This window comes from Ovis canadensis, chromosome 3 (assembly GCF_042477335.2).
Source record: "Ovis canadensis isolate MfBH-ARS-UI-01 breed Bighorn chromosome 3, ARS-UI_OviCan_v2, whole genome shotgun sequence".
NCBI classification, from domain to species: domain Eukaryota; kingdom Metazoa; phylum Chordata; class Mammalia; order Artiodactyla; family Bovidae; genus Ovis; species Ovis canadensis.
The window spans coordinates 183,054,665-183,069,820 of NC_091247.1; the positions used below are offsets into that span (position 1 = coordinate 183,054,665).

General features: G+C 42.2%; 1 protein-coding gene across 1 annotated transcript; it reads right to left on the reverse strand.

Annotated features, from left to right (window-relative positions):
- Positions 1–4,625: 4,625 nt before the first annotated feature.
- LOC138437641 (protein HP-20 homolog) lies at positions 4,626–9,094 on the reverse strand. Its single transcript, XM_069585272.1, has 3 exons — positions 8,922–9,094; positions 6,525–6,653; positions 4,626–5,143 (listed from the first exon to the last, which is right to left on the reverse strand). The coding sequence occupies exons 1-3, from the start codon at positions 8,926–8,928 to the stop codon at positions 4,704–4,706; spliced, it is 576 nt and encodes a 191-aa protein (XP_069441373.1). The 5' UTR covers positions 8,929–9,094; the 3' UTR covers positions 4,626–4,703.
- Between the last annotated feature and the right edge of the window lie 6,062 nt (positions 9,095–15,156).

Sequence of the window (15,156 nt, forward strand, 5' to 3'; positions counted from 1 at the left end):
TGCTGTTTAGTTATTAAATTGTGTCTGATTCTTTGTGACCTCATGGACTGTACCCCACCAGGCTCCTCTGTCCATGGGATACTCTAGGCAAGGATACCAGAGTGGATTACCACTTCCTTTTCCAGGGAATCTTCCTGACCCAGGGTCTGAACCCACGTCTCTTGGGTCTCCTGCACGGGGAGGCATATTCTTTACCACTGAGCCCCCAGGAAAGCCCCGGGGTGAAAGGAGGTAAGAAGTAAAAAGAACAAATCTAAAAAACAGGACATGCCAACATATAGGGGATTGAGAGAGAAACCTCTGGGGCTGGTGAACAATCAGGCAAGTGTGGTGGCACAGGCGTCAAGGGAGAAATGTAGCAACAAGCCAGGGATCAAGTGTGTCAAGCAAAAGGCTGGCTGATCATCGGGATCCAATGTCACGGTTATTCGTGACATTGATAACGACACTTTTGGTGGGACAGTACAGAAAGCTTGAGTGAAGTATGTTGAAAAGAAAGAGGAATTAGGAACCGAGGTATAGACAACTGTTTTAGGACCACGGAACTGGGTGACTGAGCTGACATTTCCTCTCCCATGGTTCTGCAGGCTGGATATCTGAGATCAAGGTGTTGGTAGGGCTGGCTGTCTCTGAGGCCTCTCTCCTTGACTTGTAGATGGCCACCTCCTTACTGAGTCTTCACATGTTTTTTCCCTCTGCACCTTCCTGTGTCCAGATTGCCAGTTCATAACAGGATCAGGATCCCCCCTCAAGACTTTAATCACCTCCTTAAAAGTCCTGTAATATTCTGAGGTGCCAGGGGTTGGGACTTCAGCATGGTAATTTCGTGGATGTATAACTCAGCCCATAGAAACTTTCTTGAGAAGATTTTGTGTAAAGAGGATAAACCAGGCAGTAGTCGGAGAAGGCTTTGGTGTCAAGGGAGAATTTTCTCTTCGAAGATGTGGAAACCTGGTGTGGTTACATACAGAAGGAATGATCTAGTAGAGAACAAAACTAGGTGAGAAAGGGGAGACTTAACTAAAACTATGTCTGCAAGTAGCTCAAGAAAGCAGGACCAAGTGCACAAGTGGAATTCCTACACAGCAGTGTAGGTGTCAGCCGGAGGAACAAGCCAGGAGGCAGAAAATTCAGCTGAGGGGCAGAACTGTGAGTCAGTGCGATGGAAGGACTTTGAAAATTTTCTTCTAATTATTTGTTTTTCTAGGCAAAACAGAACGCAGGGTAATCAGCTGAATGTTGGTGCTGGAGATCTTTAGAGAGAATGAGGGTGTGAAATTGCAAATGGGAGTGAAGGACACAGCATGGAGTTGCTAAGCAACGCAAAGGATCTAATTGTGACCAGTGGTCCTGAATTGAGACTGAAATCACTGTGGCTGCATACTAACGATTTCCTAATTGTGAACAAAGCCTGAATACCAAAAAGTGCAAAGCATAAACGAACAATGTGATAAGTGAATATAAAATAACTGCCTGGGCAGAATTCTTTTAAAAGACCCCATGCTCCTTTTAGGACTTGTTGCTAATTTTTCTTCATCTTAATACACACTCATCAATCATTTAAAAATGTAGTTTAGGGCTCCCCTGGTGGTCCAGTGGTCAAGACTCCACCTGCCAGTGCAGGAGGCATGGGCTCCACCCTTGGTTCAGGAAGATCCTACATGCTGGAGGGCACCTAAGCCCACGCGCCACAACTACCCACACTCTAGAGCCCGAGAGCGGAAACTGCTGAGCCTGCACACCTAGAGCCGGTGCTCCAGAACAAAGAGGAGATCCTGCTCAAGGCAAGTGGAGAAAGCCCGCATGAAGTAATGAAGACCCGACCCAGCCAAAAATAAATGAATAAATAAACTAACCAAAAACATTGAAATGTAGTTTAGGTTTGCATGGTTTTTTAAAAAAAATGTTTATTTATTAATTTTAGTACGTGCTTTTTTGTTGTTTTTGTTTCTGTTTTTTTATGGGATCTCAGTTTCCCCAACCGGGGACTAAACCCAGAATCCTAATCATTAGGCCACCGGGGAGCTCCTGGTTTGCATGTTTTTTAACTTTATAAACATGGGATATTATTGTAAGAATCCTTTAAATCAATAGTACTTCACAGTATGTGTAACATATGTGGGCAATGCTCATTTAATTTCACTGTATAGCACTCTGTGACATGTGTGCTCCGGGAATCCTGTTTCTATGCTACTGTCAAGGTACATCTGAGTTGTTTCTATGCTACTGTGAACACGCTTACCTGCTGCTCAATATGGCTCCTAGTTCCTTAAGGATACACTTTAGGCATATTCCATACAAAACACTCCCCCATAACATCTTTCTTTATCTGACTAGGAATCCATCGATGAATGCTATCAGCCAGTTCAGGGGAAAATGCATGCATGTTAAGTCTTACAATCCCTGAACAGGGTTTCTCTTTATCTTATTTAAAACCTTTCAGTAAAAATGTATACTATTCTCCATAATAGTTTCACAATTCTGTTAGGTCTCGTCCTAGATACATTTGCTTTAAAAATAAAAGATACAGTGCCCTCTGTTACTCTGGGCCTTCCTCCCAGCAGCCAGTAGGCACAGGCCTGTCGGAGGCAGAGCAGAGATGGCCGTGGGAACCACCAAACAATGGGAGATGCGGTTGGATCAACCCCTTCTTGCTCTTTTCTGCTGGCTCACTCGGTGAGCTTGGCTCCCTCTTCCCCAGCCCAGGTTACCTATATTTGCTAGTTTTGTTGCTAGTTAAATTGCATGGTTTTATTATATATTCTGACTAATTGATTCTGCTATAGAAAGCACAATTGATTTTTGGATTAAATTATATCCAAAATGTTTGTTAATTTTCATTAATTTAATAACACATGAGTGGTTTTTTTTCTTCTGCTTGAATTCATACACTGGTAATATAATAACTTTGATTCTTCCTAACGTTATATTTCTTCCTGCTTATGCTGTGGGTGAAAATCTCGGTACAGTACTCAGTAGAAGTGACTGTGGGCTTATGACTTTAGCTCTCAGTCTGCAAGCTCACATTCCAGGGTGAGAGGCTCTGTGTATAACCTTTCAGTTGTCACTATCAGATTAAGAGAATTCTTGGGTGGGATGGGGAGGGAGATGGGAGGAAGGTTCAAGAGGGAGGGGAGGAACGTATACCTGTGGCTAATTCATGTTGATGTTTGGCAGAAACCCACACTATTCTGTAAAGCAATTGTCCTTCAATTAAAAATAAATAAATTTAAAATATAAAAGAGAAAATTCTCTTTCATTCTTTATTTCCTAACAGATTTTTAAACTTTTAAGAAGTTTGATTTTTTAAAAAATCAAGTGATTTTATTGTCCTTTTAAATGGCCATGTAATTTTCTCATTTAATTTGTAACTATGATAAAGGATTCTTCCAGGCAGTAATGTGGATTTAGGGACAAGAAGAAAGATGACCTTGGTATCTATGAGAAGAGGGAGTTTTAAAAATTTGTATTGGAGTGTAGTTGCTTTACAATGTTGTGTTAGTTTCTGCTGTTCAGCAAAGTGAGTCAGCCGTACGTATACATAACACGTCTCCTCTTTTTTAGATAGCCTTTCCATTTAGGCCACCACAGAGCACTGGACAGAGTTCCCTATGCTATGCAGCAGATTCATGTTAATTATCTATTTTATATATAGTAGTCTATATATGCCAGTCCCAGTCTCCCAATTCATCCCACTCTCTCTTCCCCCACTTTATAACCATAAGTTTGTTTTCTGCATCTGTGACTTTATGAGAAGGGTGGTTTTTAAGTGTTTAGAATCTATTTACCAAAATTCCACATTTGTGAAGGAGGTAAAGTTAGGGATAACCAATGACTGAATTTTTGTCAACGGCATGCAAGCAAAACTTTTGTGACCCATCTCTTGGTGTTCCCCAGTTCAAAAAACATCTCCCACAGGCCTCTGCAGGATCTTTCCACTTTGGCTCTCTTGATGTAAGGATAATGGAAGCTCGTAAGCCACGTGTCAAAGACAGCAGAGCCATAAAGGACGGAAGGATCCCGTGATCCCAGAGTCACTGTTCAGGAGAGATTCATCCTCCAGCCAGGAATACCAGTACTGGAATTTTAATAAGTGAGAAGTAAGCTTCTATTGAGTTAAGTTCTTTTCCCCTTTTCATCAGTGTTACCTTAAATCATATAAATTTCCCCAAGTTTTTGTTGTTACAGAAGGAGGATAAATCTTATCCTTATCATAAGCAGGATGGCAGTGTGTTTTTCTTCCACCTTCTTCAACCATAAAAATGACTTGACCAGATTCCTGGTGTGAGTGACAGAGAGGGAAGGATTAGAGAGATGAGGAGGCGCCTGTGGTGAAACTTGTCACTTAGATGGGGAAGTCGATTGGGGAATGGGAGGCACCGTGAGCCTATTTCTCTTGGATAAGAGGGTGTCCATCTAGTAATGGGGATCTGGGGACAGGGAGGCAGATTGGCCCTGAAAGCTATCAGAAGAGTGATTTAAGTGAAATAATGTCATGATTTCTTAAGCAGAAATCAAGGGTCCAGTTTTACTGTGACCAAACCTACCAGTTCCCTCATATGAACAGAAAATCTATTCGCCAAAATTCCAAAATGTTAAGGAAAGGAAAGCCCAAGAGGCCAAGATATAGTGCATATTTTATTTGTTTGCTTTTGACAGCAGAATCATAAGGCATTTGCTTTTGCTACAGAAAGAGGCCAGAACTATGTTAGGAAACCAGAGAAATAAATTGTGACTCTGGCTTGCTCTGGCTTCTCGGTTTCCACTTTTGCTTCCAGCCACACCTTCTCGCCTACGTGCAGCGGCAGGGTCAACATGCCAGAGAGATTCCTGGGCTCTTTGGTGGAGACCTGATGCTTTTCTAAGACAGAATTTTTGTCCCTCATCAGCTGAACAGTCACCTTGCAGTGATGGAGATCCACATCGAAGAGGAAATGGTAATTTCCTGGCACCCTGCATGTGAAGACCCCAGTGTCCTCCTGTAAGTCTCTCTGGGCATTGTACAGGACCTCTGTGAAGGGGACAGGCTTCGAAGGTGAAGGCAGCTGGCCACTGAGCTTCACAGTGAAAGCGGACTTTCTCTGGCACGGGCATTTTACACTTGGTCCTGGAATTCCCGTCACACCTGGTAAACCTGGTATTCCTTAGAGAAACGGACAAGACACAGTAAAAAGGTCATAGAATCCAATAAAAAGATGATTCCCAGTCAGTGTGTGAAACCACCACTTTTTTTTGTTAAATAACATCATGGTTAAGAGATTGATCTTTGCTGTATGATTAAATGGTTTCAAGTCACATCTCTGAAACTGACCAGCTGTGTAATCTTACTAAAAGTTAATCAACCTTTCTGGGCTGTCTTTTCTCATCTGAAAATATTATTATTGATGTCTCATGTGTTTATTGTGAAGTTGTAATGAGACAATGCGCGTAAGGTACTTATAGTACGTATGCGTGGTGCATATGTATTATTTGATAAGGCCCATGATAATAGCCCCATAAGAGATGACACACAGCTGTGATCTTTCCTGAGAGCCCCTCTCGGTCTGGTCTCATTGGCTACAAAGAAGTCCTGGTAACCAGGACAGAATCCGGGAAGAATCTTGCTTTGTACTCAGGTGCTCCCGGGGCATCATCCTTGTATGCGTGCTGCATATGTATTATTTCCTATATATTATTTCATCCTGACTTGGGTGGGACTAATTCTTGCTACAGCTTCCCTGGTGGCTCAGTCAGTAAAGAATCTACCTGCAATGCAGGAGACCCGGGTTTGATCAGATTAGAATCATTAGCAAGAATTTTCCTTCTCCAGAGGATCTTCCCAGCAGAAATTTTCCTTCTCCAGGGGATCGTCCCAACCTTGGGAAGGAAAATCCTTGCTAATGATTCTAATCTTACTGAAGACAATGAAAAGGCCTGGGTGTCTAAGTCTGGGGACCAGAAAGCCTTTGGATTACCAAATCTAAACCTTAAGGCCCATGATAATGGCCCCATAAGAGATGACACACAGCTGTGATCTTTCCTGAGAGCCCCTCTCGGTCTGGTCTCATTGGCTACAAAGAAGTCCTGGTAACCAGGACAGAATCCGGGAAGAATCTTGATTTGTACTCAGGTGCTCCCTGGGCATCATCCTTTTCATAAGAACTAGGTTTGGGGCTCTAAGTGCTCAATGAAACCCAATGTTCTGATGATATATGATGCCCTGCTACACTTATTAAACCCCCCTTTTTTGCTGTTTAGCAGACAGTCTGATTCATGATGCTGACTCTACTTAGCACATGTTCCCAGCGTGACTAACCCACATGGATACTAGTACCCTGGTTCTAGAACTAGGCCAGTCTCTCTTGTTCCCTGTGACTTGAGCTCTGGTTCCCCTGCCCTGGGACCCAGCCGTACAGCTGACCATTTTCTCCACATTCTTTTAATCCTCAATGCGTTGTGCTCCTGAGTTTATGAGGATTATGACATTCCTACCAAAAACATGAAACAGGAGTTGCAAATAAAAAGCAGAGAAATGTATTTCTCACCTCTGGGACCAGGAGGCCCTCTTATACCTGGAGGTCCTGGGTGTCCTGGAAGCCCTGGAGGTCCGGCACACCCTGCTTTCTCCAGGACAGCATTTGCCATTAGGATGGTGCCGACCAATATCCGGAGATCTTGATTACAGAAACAGAGAGGTTTTTTTTTTGTTTGTTTGTTTTTTATTTTGTTTTATTTATATATGAAGGGTGAATAGGTAGAGTTGCAACCTGGCCCAGGAAAGGTATCATGTCTAGAACTAAACACATGGACTCAAATAACAACTTTGCCCTTACTAGCAAACCGAGCAAGTCACTCCCTGAAATTTCCTTATTATTATACAGCAATAATTACTCAGTTAAAACTGTTTCTGAATCCTGAAAGGTCAACATTTTTTCTTCATCTGTCCTTGAACTGCTAGAACACAGAAAGCACTCAAACACAATTCTTAAACACAAAATCCTTTACTCTTATGAGAACCTACCACATCTCTCTCTCTCTCTTTAGTCGCTAAGTCGTTTCCGACTCTTACGACCCCATGGATTGTAGCTCGCCAGGCTCCTCTGTCCATGGGATTCTCCAGGCAAGAATACCGGAGTGGGTTGCCATTTCCTTCTCCAGGGGATCTTTCCAACCCAGGAATTGAACCCAGGTCTTCTCCATTGCAGGCAATTTCTTTACCAGCTAAGAGGGAAGCCCCAACCTACTACATATTGAATGCTTATTATGGAAAAGACACTGGGCTAGAAACATCATATCAGTAAGAAGTCATCACATGCCTGGTATTTTTGCCATAAGCATCTTTGCCCCAAGCATTTTCACCACAATCATTTTTGCTACATAATTAATTTGCCATAAGGCAATTTTGCCATAAAAGAAAAAACAGTTCAGTTTCAACTGGCTGACAGTTGTTTGGTTATTTCTCCATGGATGCAGTACTCCCATTTTTATGTTACATAAATCTTAGTCCTCATAATGGTACTGATAGTGATGAGTAGGCGTGGTGATCTTAAAACAGTGGATGATAACAGCTACATATAAAGACTTGATAGAAAATAAGTGGATAAAACTTACTACAAGTGTGAAATAAGATAGTACAAAGTCAGGCTGCATACCATCCTAGAAAATAACAACATATCAGTTTGCAAATCCTTGGGTAGATTTGAAGGCAAAGAGTTGAACCAGTATTTCCCATGGAACTTTGGAACATCTGTCGCTGGACATGTGACACAATGTTAAGAGAGCAACAATCCTGTAGAGGATTTCACAATGCAATACAGAGCTCAGTTACAAATATGCACCTTTAGTATTTGAAAACTGAAGGAGGAAGTTTTAGCAAAAAAGTGCAATGCTGAATGAAGAGACAACTCCACAAGCAAAAGAAAAAAAAAAAAAGACAAGTGCTTAAGTACAACCTACAAAGTAAAATCAGTTATTTGCATGATATTGTCATGAATCTGCACATTTTTAATGTATTCAAATAATTGTATTTCACAATTAATTTTTTAAAATTTCATTATTCATTTCTTAAATGTTTTGTTATATCCTTTAAAGTGTCCCTCTTTTATCTTTCATTATTTTTATCTTTTAGAGCAAAATTGCCTTGTGGCCGGTTAGTTATGAGGCAAAAATGTCTGTAGTGAAAATGCCTGGGACCATGATGTCTGTGGCAAAGAAGCTGGTGGTCTAGAACTGTACCTAGAACTGTTCATTACACCCCTACAAGGGAAAGTTTAGATTTCATTTTACAGATTAGTGGTTTAAGATTCAAAGAGGTAATTCTACTTACTTCCAACCAGATTGCTAGTCAGCTACAACCTGAGGGTGCGTGCTTGTATGCCCAGTGGAATCCAACTCTTTGCAACCGCATGGACTGTAGCTCGCCAGCCTCCTCTGTCCATGGCATTTTCCAGGCAAGAATACTGAAGCCAGTTGCCATTTCCTCCTCCAGGGGATCTCCTGATCTAGGGTTTGAACCCCCCTCTCCTGCATTAGCCGGTGGATTCTTTACCACTGAGCCTCCTGGGAAACCCCAGTTACAGTCTGAGGCAAGATTCTTATTCAAAGCATTCTGAATTAAGAATCAGCGTTCTCAGCTATGTGCTTTCAATTAGTTAATTAATTGTTAGCTGATGGCCCTGCCCTCTCATTTCTCCAAACCCTCTGCTCTTGGCTCTCACTTTTCTCATCCAGCTAAGTCTTATGGCACAGCAACCCACAAGAAGCACCTTGATTTGGATTGTATTCACTCTGTGTTTATGTTATGTTTCTGTCTTTCAGAGAAATAATTTCAGAAAACCTATTTGGGGCACTAGAATATTCACCTCCGTTAACAAAATGATACACTCCATCTATCCTCTTACAAATACTTGACCCCCCTCCCACAACCTCCGTCCACCTCCTACCAGCCATTCTCAGGACAGAGCCTTTCCTTTGTGGGATGGGCGTCTCTCAGATTTCTTTCTGAAATGCCTAGCTGTGTGTCTGAGTCTTGGGCTCTGGTCACTGCTCACTCCGTCAAGGCCTTAGCTAAATGATACGAAGCTGCCAGTTCAAATATTTATCCCTGGTTGAAACTGAGAAAACAAAATTAATATTTAATCACACAGTGGACTTAGGCCACCCCCTGTTTCTGAATTTGGATCTTGGGCCCAGTAGGACTGTTAACTAGAAGTCCTAAGTCATTTTCAGATTTCCCTTCCAGCAGGTCTATTATGGAAGCAGCTGTCAATACATATAAGGCCAGGATAAGGAGGTCATTTCTCCTGTTCTGACTTCTTTCTGAAGATTTATTCCTTATGTTTAACATAAGGAGACAGCACAGACCGTTTTCTGAACAGAAGGCCAAATGCAGAGCAGGAAGTCTAGAATTGAGGGTAATTCCCAGTAAGAATAATGTACTAGGGGAACCAACATTGTGATACATAATTAAGCGGTCAAAAAAATGTGGAGTATGCAGTGCTAATTAATATTAGATACTATTTTACCACGGGCTTCCCAGGTGGTGCTAGTGGTAAATAACTCACCTGCCAATGCAGGAGATGTGAGACTCAGGTTTGATCTCTGGGTCAGGAAGATCCTCTGGAGAAGGGCATGGCAACCCCCTTCAGTATTCTTGCCTGGAGAATCCCGTGGACAGAGGAGCCTGGGGGGCTACAGTCCATAGGAGTGGAAAGAGCTGGACACTACTGAAGTGACTTAGCACGCACGCGTTATTTTAACATGCATGGCACTTGCCTCTTTTGATCCCAATGACAATCTTATAAGGAAAATATCTGTAATTTATTATATTTTATACAAATAAAACTATTTATAGAACACTCCATATTCTTATTGCTGCTGCTAAGTCGCTGCAGTCGTGTCCGACTCTGTATGACCCCATAGACGGCAGCCCACCAGGATCCTCCGTCCCTGGGATTCTCCAGGCAAGAAGACTGGAGTGGGTTGCCATTTCCTTCTCCAGTGCGTGAAAGTGAAAAGTGAAAGTGAAGTCACTCAGTCGTGTCCAACTCAGCGACCTCATGGACTGCAGCCTACCAGGCTCCTCCATCCATGGGATTTTCCAGGCAAGAGTACTGGAGTGGGGTGCCATTGCCTTCTCCACCATATTCTTATTACCCTTTTAAAATTCTTTCTCCCTGGAATTCTTATGCCCCTGAACTTTGATGAACTCTAAAATTTGGGTCAAATGTTTCCTTTCGTATTTGTATTAAATATATAAATGTATGGGAAGAAGACATTTTTATAAAGAGAATAAATTAGAAGTTAGTTCTGAGTTAGAGTAGGGGACAGCTCAGCACTGAATGCAGTGAAGTGGGTGAACTATAATTCAAAAGCGAATAACTGCTTGTTATTTTCCTGTAAACCACTACTTGCCTAGGATGCAAGGCCAACTGGCATATCAATGGTTGTCAAAGGGAATAAATTCGTCTGATCTAGCACTGGACTGTAAATGCCCGGTAAGCAACCCAGAACATGTAGGTAAGTGAATCCTTTGACTTCACTTCTAGAATATTTTTTGCAAGCAAAGGGTTGAACTGTTGTCATTACTTTGCTTTTGTGTAATAAAATATTGATCTTTTTTTAAAAAAATCAATGTTGTACTAACGATATATCTAATTGATGATAATAGAGATTTCCTTCATCAAGGAAAGGTTAGAACTTGACCGCACATAGAATAAGATGGGGAAACACTTTATCTTCTCATGTGTGCCCTAAATTCTATTTGGAGAAAGTACTTCTTGTCAGGGAGAGTCCTTGCTAAGGATATGTGTTTTGATGTGGCTGCAGCTGGAGCCAAAGCCACAGGGAAGAGAATTAAATGATCATGCATGTACCAGACATAATTTTCAGACCGTAAATATGATGTCCACAGTAGCTGTTTTGGAAGATGTTCTTTATCAAGTTGAGGAAGTTCCCCTTTATTCCTAGCTTGCTAAGAGTTTTTATTATTAATATGTATTGAATTTTGTCAAATTATGTTTCTGCATCAATTGATATAATCATATGATTTATGATCTGCTCAATTTTAAGATTTAGTATATAATGTTTGTGATCAAGACACTGTTGTATTGGCAGAGGGATATAAACATACGTCAGTGGAACATAAAAGAAAGTCTGCATAAATTACACACAATCAGCCTATTTTTCACAAAGATGCAAAGCTAATTCAGCAGAGAAAAGATAGTTTTCAACAAGAGGGAATATATGTATATGTGTAGCTGATGCACTTTGCTGTGTAGTAAAAACTAACACAACATTATAAAGCAATAGGACTCCAATAAAAAATTTAAAAATGATGTTGAAACAATTGGTGGTCGAAAAAATTAATATTAACCTAAACCTCATTTGTTGTTTGTTTGTTCAGTCACTAAACAGTCTGACAGTTCAGTCTGACTCTTTGCGACCCCATGGACTGCATGCAACACCCCAGGCTTCCCTGTTCTTCACCATCTCTTGGAGCTTGCTCAAACTCATGTCCATTGAGTCAGTGATGCCATCCAACCATCTCATCCTCTGTTGCCCTCTTCTCCTCCTGCCCTCAATCTTTCCCAGCATCAGGGTCTTTTTCAATGAGTAGGCTCTTCGCATCAGGTGGCCAAAGTATTGGAGCTTCAGCTTCAGCATCAGTCCTTCCAATGAAAACCTTATGCCTCATACAAATATTGACTCCAAATGGATAATAGATCTCAATGTAAAATGTAAAACTGTAGTACTTTTAGAAGAAAACATTGGAGAAAACTATTCCGAATCTTGGGCTAGGTAGAATTCTTGATGGAGAAGGCAATGGCATCCCACTCCAGTGCTCTGGAAAAGCCCATGGACGGAGGAGCCTGGTAGGATACAGTCCATGGGGTAGCTAAGAGTCAGACCGACTGAGCGACTTCACTTTCACTTTTCACCTTCATGCTTTGGAGAAGGAAATGGCAACCCACTCCAGTGTTCTTGCCTGGAGAATCCCAGGGATGGGAGAGCCTGGTGAGCTGCCGTCTATGGGGTCATACAGAGTTGGGCACGACTGAAGTGACTTAGCAGCAGCAGCAGTAGCAGCAGAATTCTTGAACATGACATTGAAAACTTAAATCACAAAAACCAAAATTCGATAAAGGGACTTTCCGGAAAAGAAAAATTTTGCTCTTAAACACTGCTAAGAGATGGACAAGCAAGCCACAAACTGGAGAAAGTATTTGCAATCTCTGACAAGGAACGTGTAAAGGGAGTACACAACAAATTCTCTAAACCTAAGCGTAAGAAAACAAACAATTCTTTTAGAAAACGGAAGGCTTGAACAGACATTTCACCAAAGAGGATATACAGATGGAAACTTTAAAAAAGTATATTGAAGTATGTTCCAACACCATTAGTCATTAGGGAAACACAAATTAAAGTCAACGTGGGACGTGGCTACATACTTACTAGGAAAATTAAAATTTAAAAAATACTAATAATACAAAGATACAGAGCAGAAATTATCCTCCAATTAAAATAAATTAATTAATTTTAAAGAAAGATACAGAGTCACTGAAGCTCCCCCACATTTTTAGAAGGAATGTAAAATGGTACAGCTGCTGTGGAAAACATTTTGGGAGTTTTATTAAACATACCAACTGTATGATTCAGCAATTCCAATTCTGGGTGTCCATCCTGAGAGAAATTAAAACATATAGTGGCTGAGAGAATCATTGCCCCAGGACTTCGTGCCCAGCCTTCTGTGGATGGGATTTCACGTCTGTGATTGTGCTTTGTCATACGTGCAGCTTGTTACCTGAAGACTAGGTTTGCCTTTTGGTGGATGTGGAGCCGATAGACACAACCAAGCCAAAGGCTGAGAGAAGAAAGGGTTTATTATTACTTGCAGCAAATAAGTAGAACACCGAGGATCTTTCCCAAATCAGTGTCTCTCCAGCAGCAAAACTGAGTAAGTCTTAAGCTAAGGTACATGCATATTCATGAAGGCGCTTGAGCAGAGGAGAATTCAGCATATGATTGGGGCATAGTTGACAGAGTTCCAGCTTTAGCTGATTGAAGTCAGAGGGGTCAGCATCATCATTCCATCCTGCATGCTCTGCCTTTAGTTCCTGCAGAACTCAGATATATTCTTACGTACAATTCTTGAGGAGGAATTATCAATGCAATGCGTGTGTGCATGCTAAGTTGCTTCAGTCTACTCCGACTCTTTGTGACCCCATGGACTGTAGCCCACCAGGCTCCTCTGTCCATGGGATCCTCCAGGCAAGAATGCTGGAGTGGGTTGTCATGCCCTCCTCTGGGAATCTTCCCAAATCGGGGATTGTCTGCACTCTGACGTCTCCTGCAGCAGGTTCTTTACCACTAGCACTGCCTGGGAAGCCCTGTCAATGATATAGGGTTGTTCATTTGCCTTTTCTTTGTCCTAAATTCCTTTGTTCCCTTAAGATCATTGATGACTGAGACCTGTTCAAAGGCAAGCACTGCAGCAAGGCTTAGATCACAAAATGGCTTCTCTTAAGTCAATAAAGCTTGCCTGGTTCTCTTTCTCCAGAGACCCCTTTCTTATCAGCTTACAGACCGATCTTAAGGAGATAATCCTCGGTTGTCTGGGGCAGCCCTAATGTAATCACCTGAGCCCTGATAAGCAGAAACAGAAGGCAAAAGAGAAAGGCAGACAAATGGACAGCTGAGGGTGAAGGGCAGCCTTCAGGATCTAAGCATGGTCCTGAACTTGAACTTCAGACCTACATTCTCATGGAACAGATTCTCCCAACAGCCTGAATAAGCTTGGAAGCAGTTTTCCTTCTGATGCCTTCAGAAAGGAAGGCATCCCTATGGGTACATTGATCCTGGCCTCCTGGGACTCTCAGCAGAGAAGTCCTCTTATCTATATTATGCCCATGATGCCGAAAGCTTGGCCTCTGTGCACCTGTTCTGAATTGAATCTCAAAGACAGAGTTTGAGATGAAGTAGAAAAGGGTAGCTTGGGACTTCCCTAACGGTCCAGTGGCTATGACTCTGCACTCCCAATGCAGGGGGCCCGAGTTCTATCCCTGGTCAGCAGACTAGACCCTGCATAGTACAACGAAGATGGAAGATTCCCAGGTGTTGCAACTGAAACTGTGTGTGTGCTTAGTCGCTCAGTCGTGTCTGACTCTCTGTGACCTCACGGACTGTAGCCCGCCAGACTCCTCTGTCCATGGGGATTCTCCAGGCAAGAATACTAGAGTTGCCATGCCCTCCTCCAGGGGATCTTCCCAACCCAGGAATCGAACCCAGGTCTCCCGCATTGCAGGCAGATTCTTTACCATCTGAGCCACCAGGGAAGCCCAAGTATACTGGAGTGGATAGCCCATTCCTTCTCCAGGGGATCTTCCCGACCCAAGAATTCAATATTTCAGTGCGACATTGCTGACAATGTTCAGGTGTGTGCACGGTTTGAGGTGGTTGTTTTCCTAATCTTCATTAGTTTCTCTGGTCCCTTAAATCTTGCCTTGGGTGGTTTCTTGGCTGCTCCTCCCTTGATTAGTAACAGTTGGAATCCACCCTTTGGAATTCAGGGAAGGTCTTGGAGGCTGGAATCTTGCCTACAAGAAACAGGGGACAAAAGAAAAGGCTTCTATGCCCAGGAACCCACATGGTGCTCCCCCACTCCCACAGCTTCACCCAGATTTCTGACTCATGGAAACTATGAGATAATAAATGGATGCTGTTTTAGCTCCTAAATTTGTGGCAATTTCATGTCAGCCATCGAGATGCACATAGGACATGTGGCTTTCATGCCTTTCCCACTGGCATCCTTTAATTCTTAGCTGGTTTTGTGAATGCCAAGGAAAAAATCCAGGCTCATAAACCCAGTCCTATTCAGTAGGTAGAAGGAAAAATAAGGGAGCAGCTGGGGTCATATTCTGGGGCTGTGATGTGGCTCAAAGAGGAATAGATGCAGGGTAGAGTCCACTTACTTCAATAATCAGATTCTGGTCTCCAGCAACTCACTGCCAGAGGGGTGTAGAGGGAAGGATTCCAGTGTGAATGTCAATTGCCCTAAATTTTCTCTGGTTAAAAATTAACCAGCCTATTAGCCTTAAGAGAGATAAGAAATCAAACATTTATGGAGATCAGTTCATTTAATCAGCCTACTTAAATCTGTCTAAATGAAGCTCAGGAGAT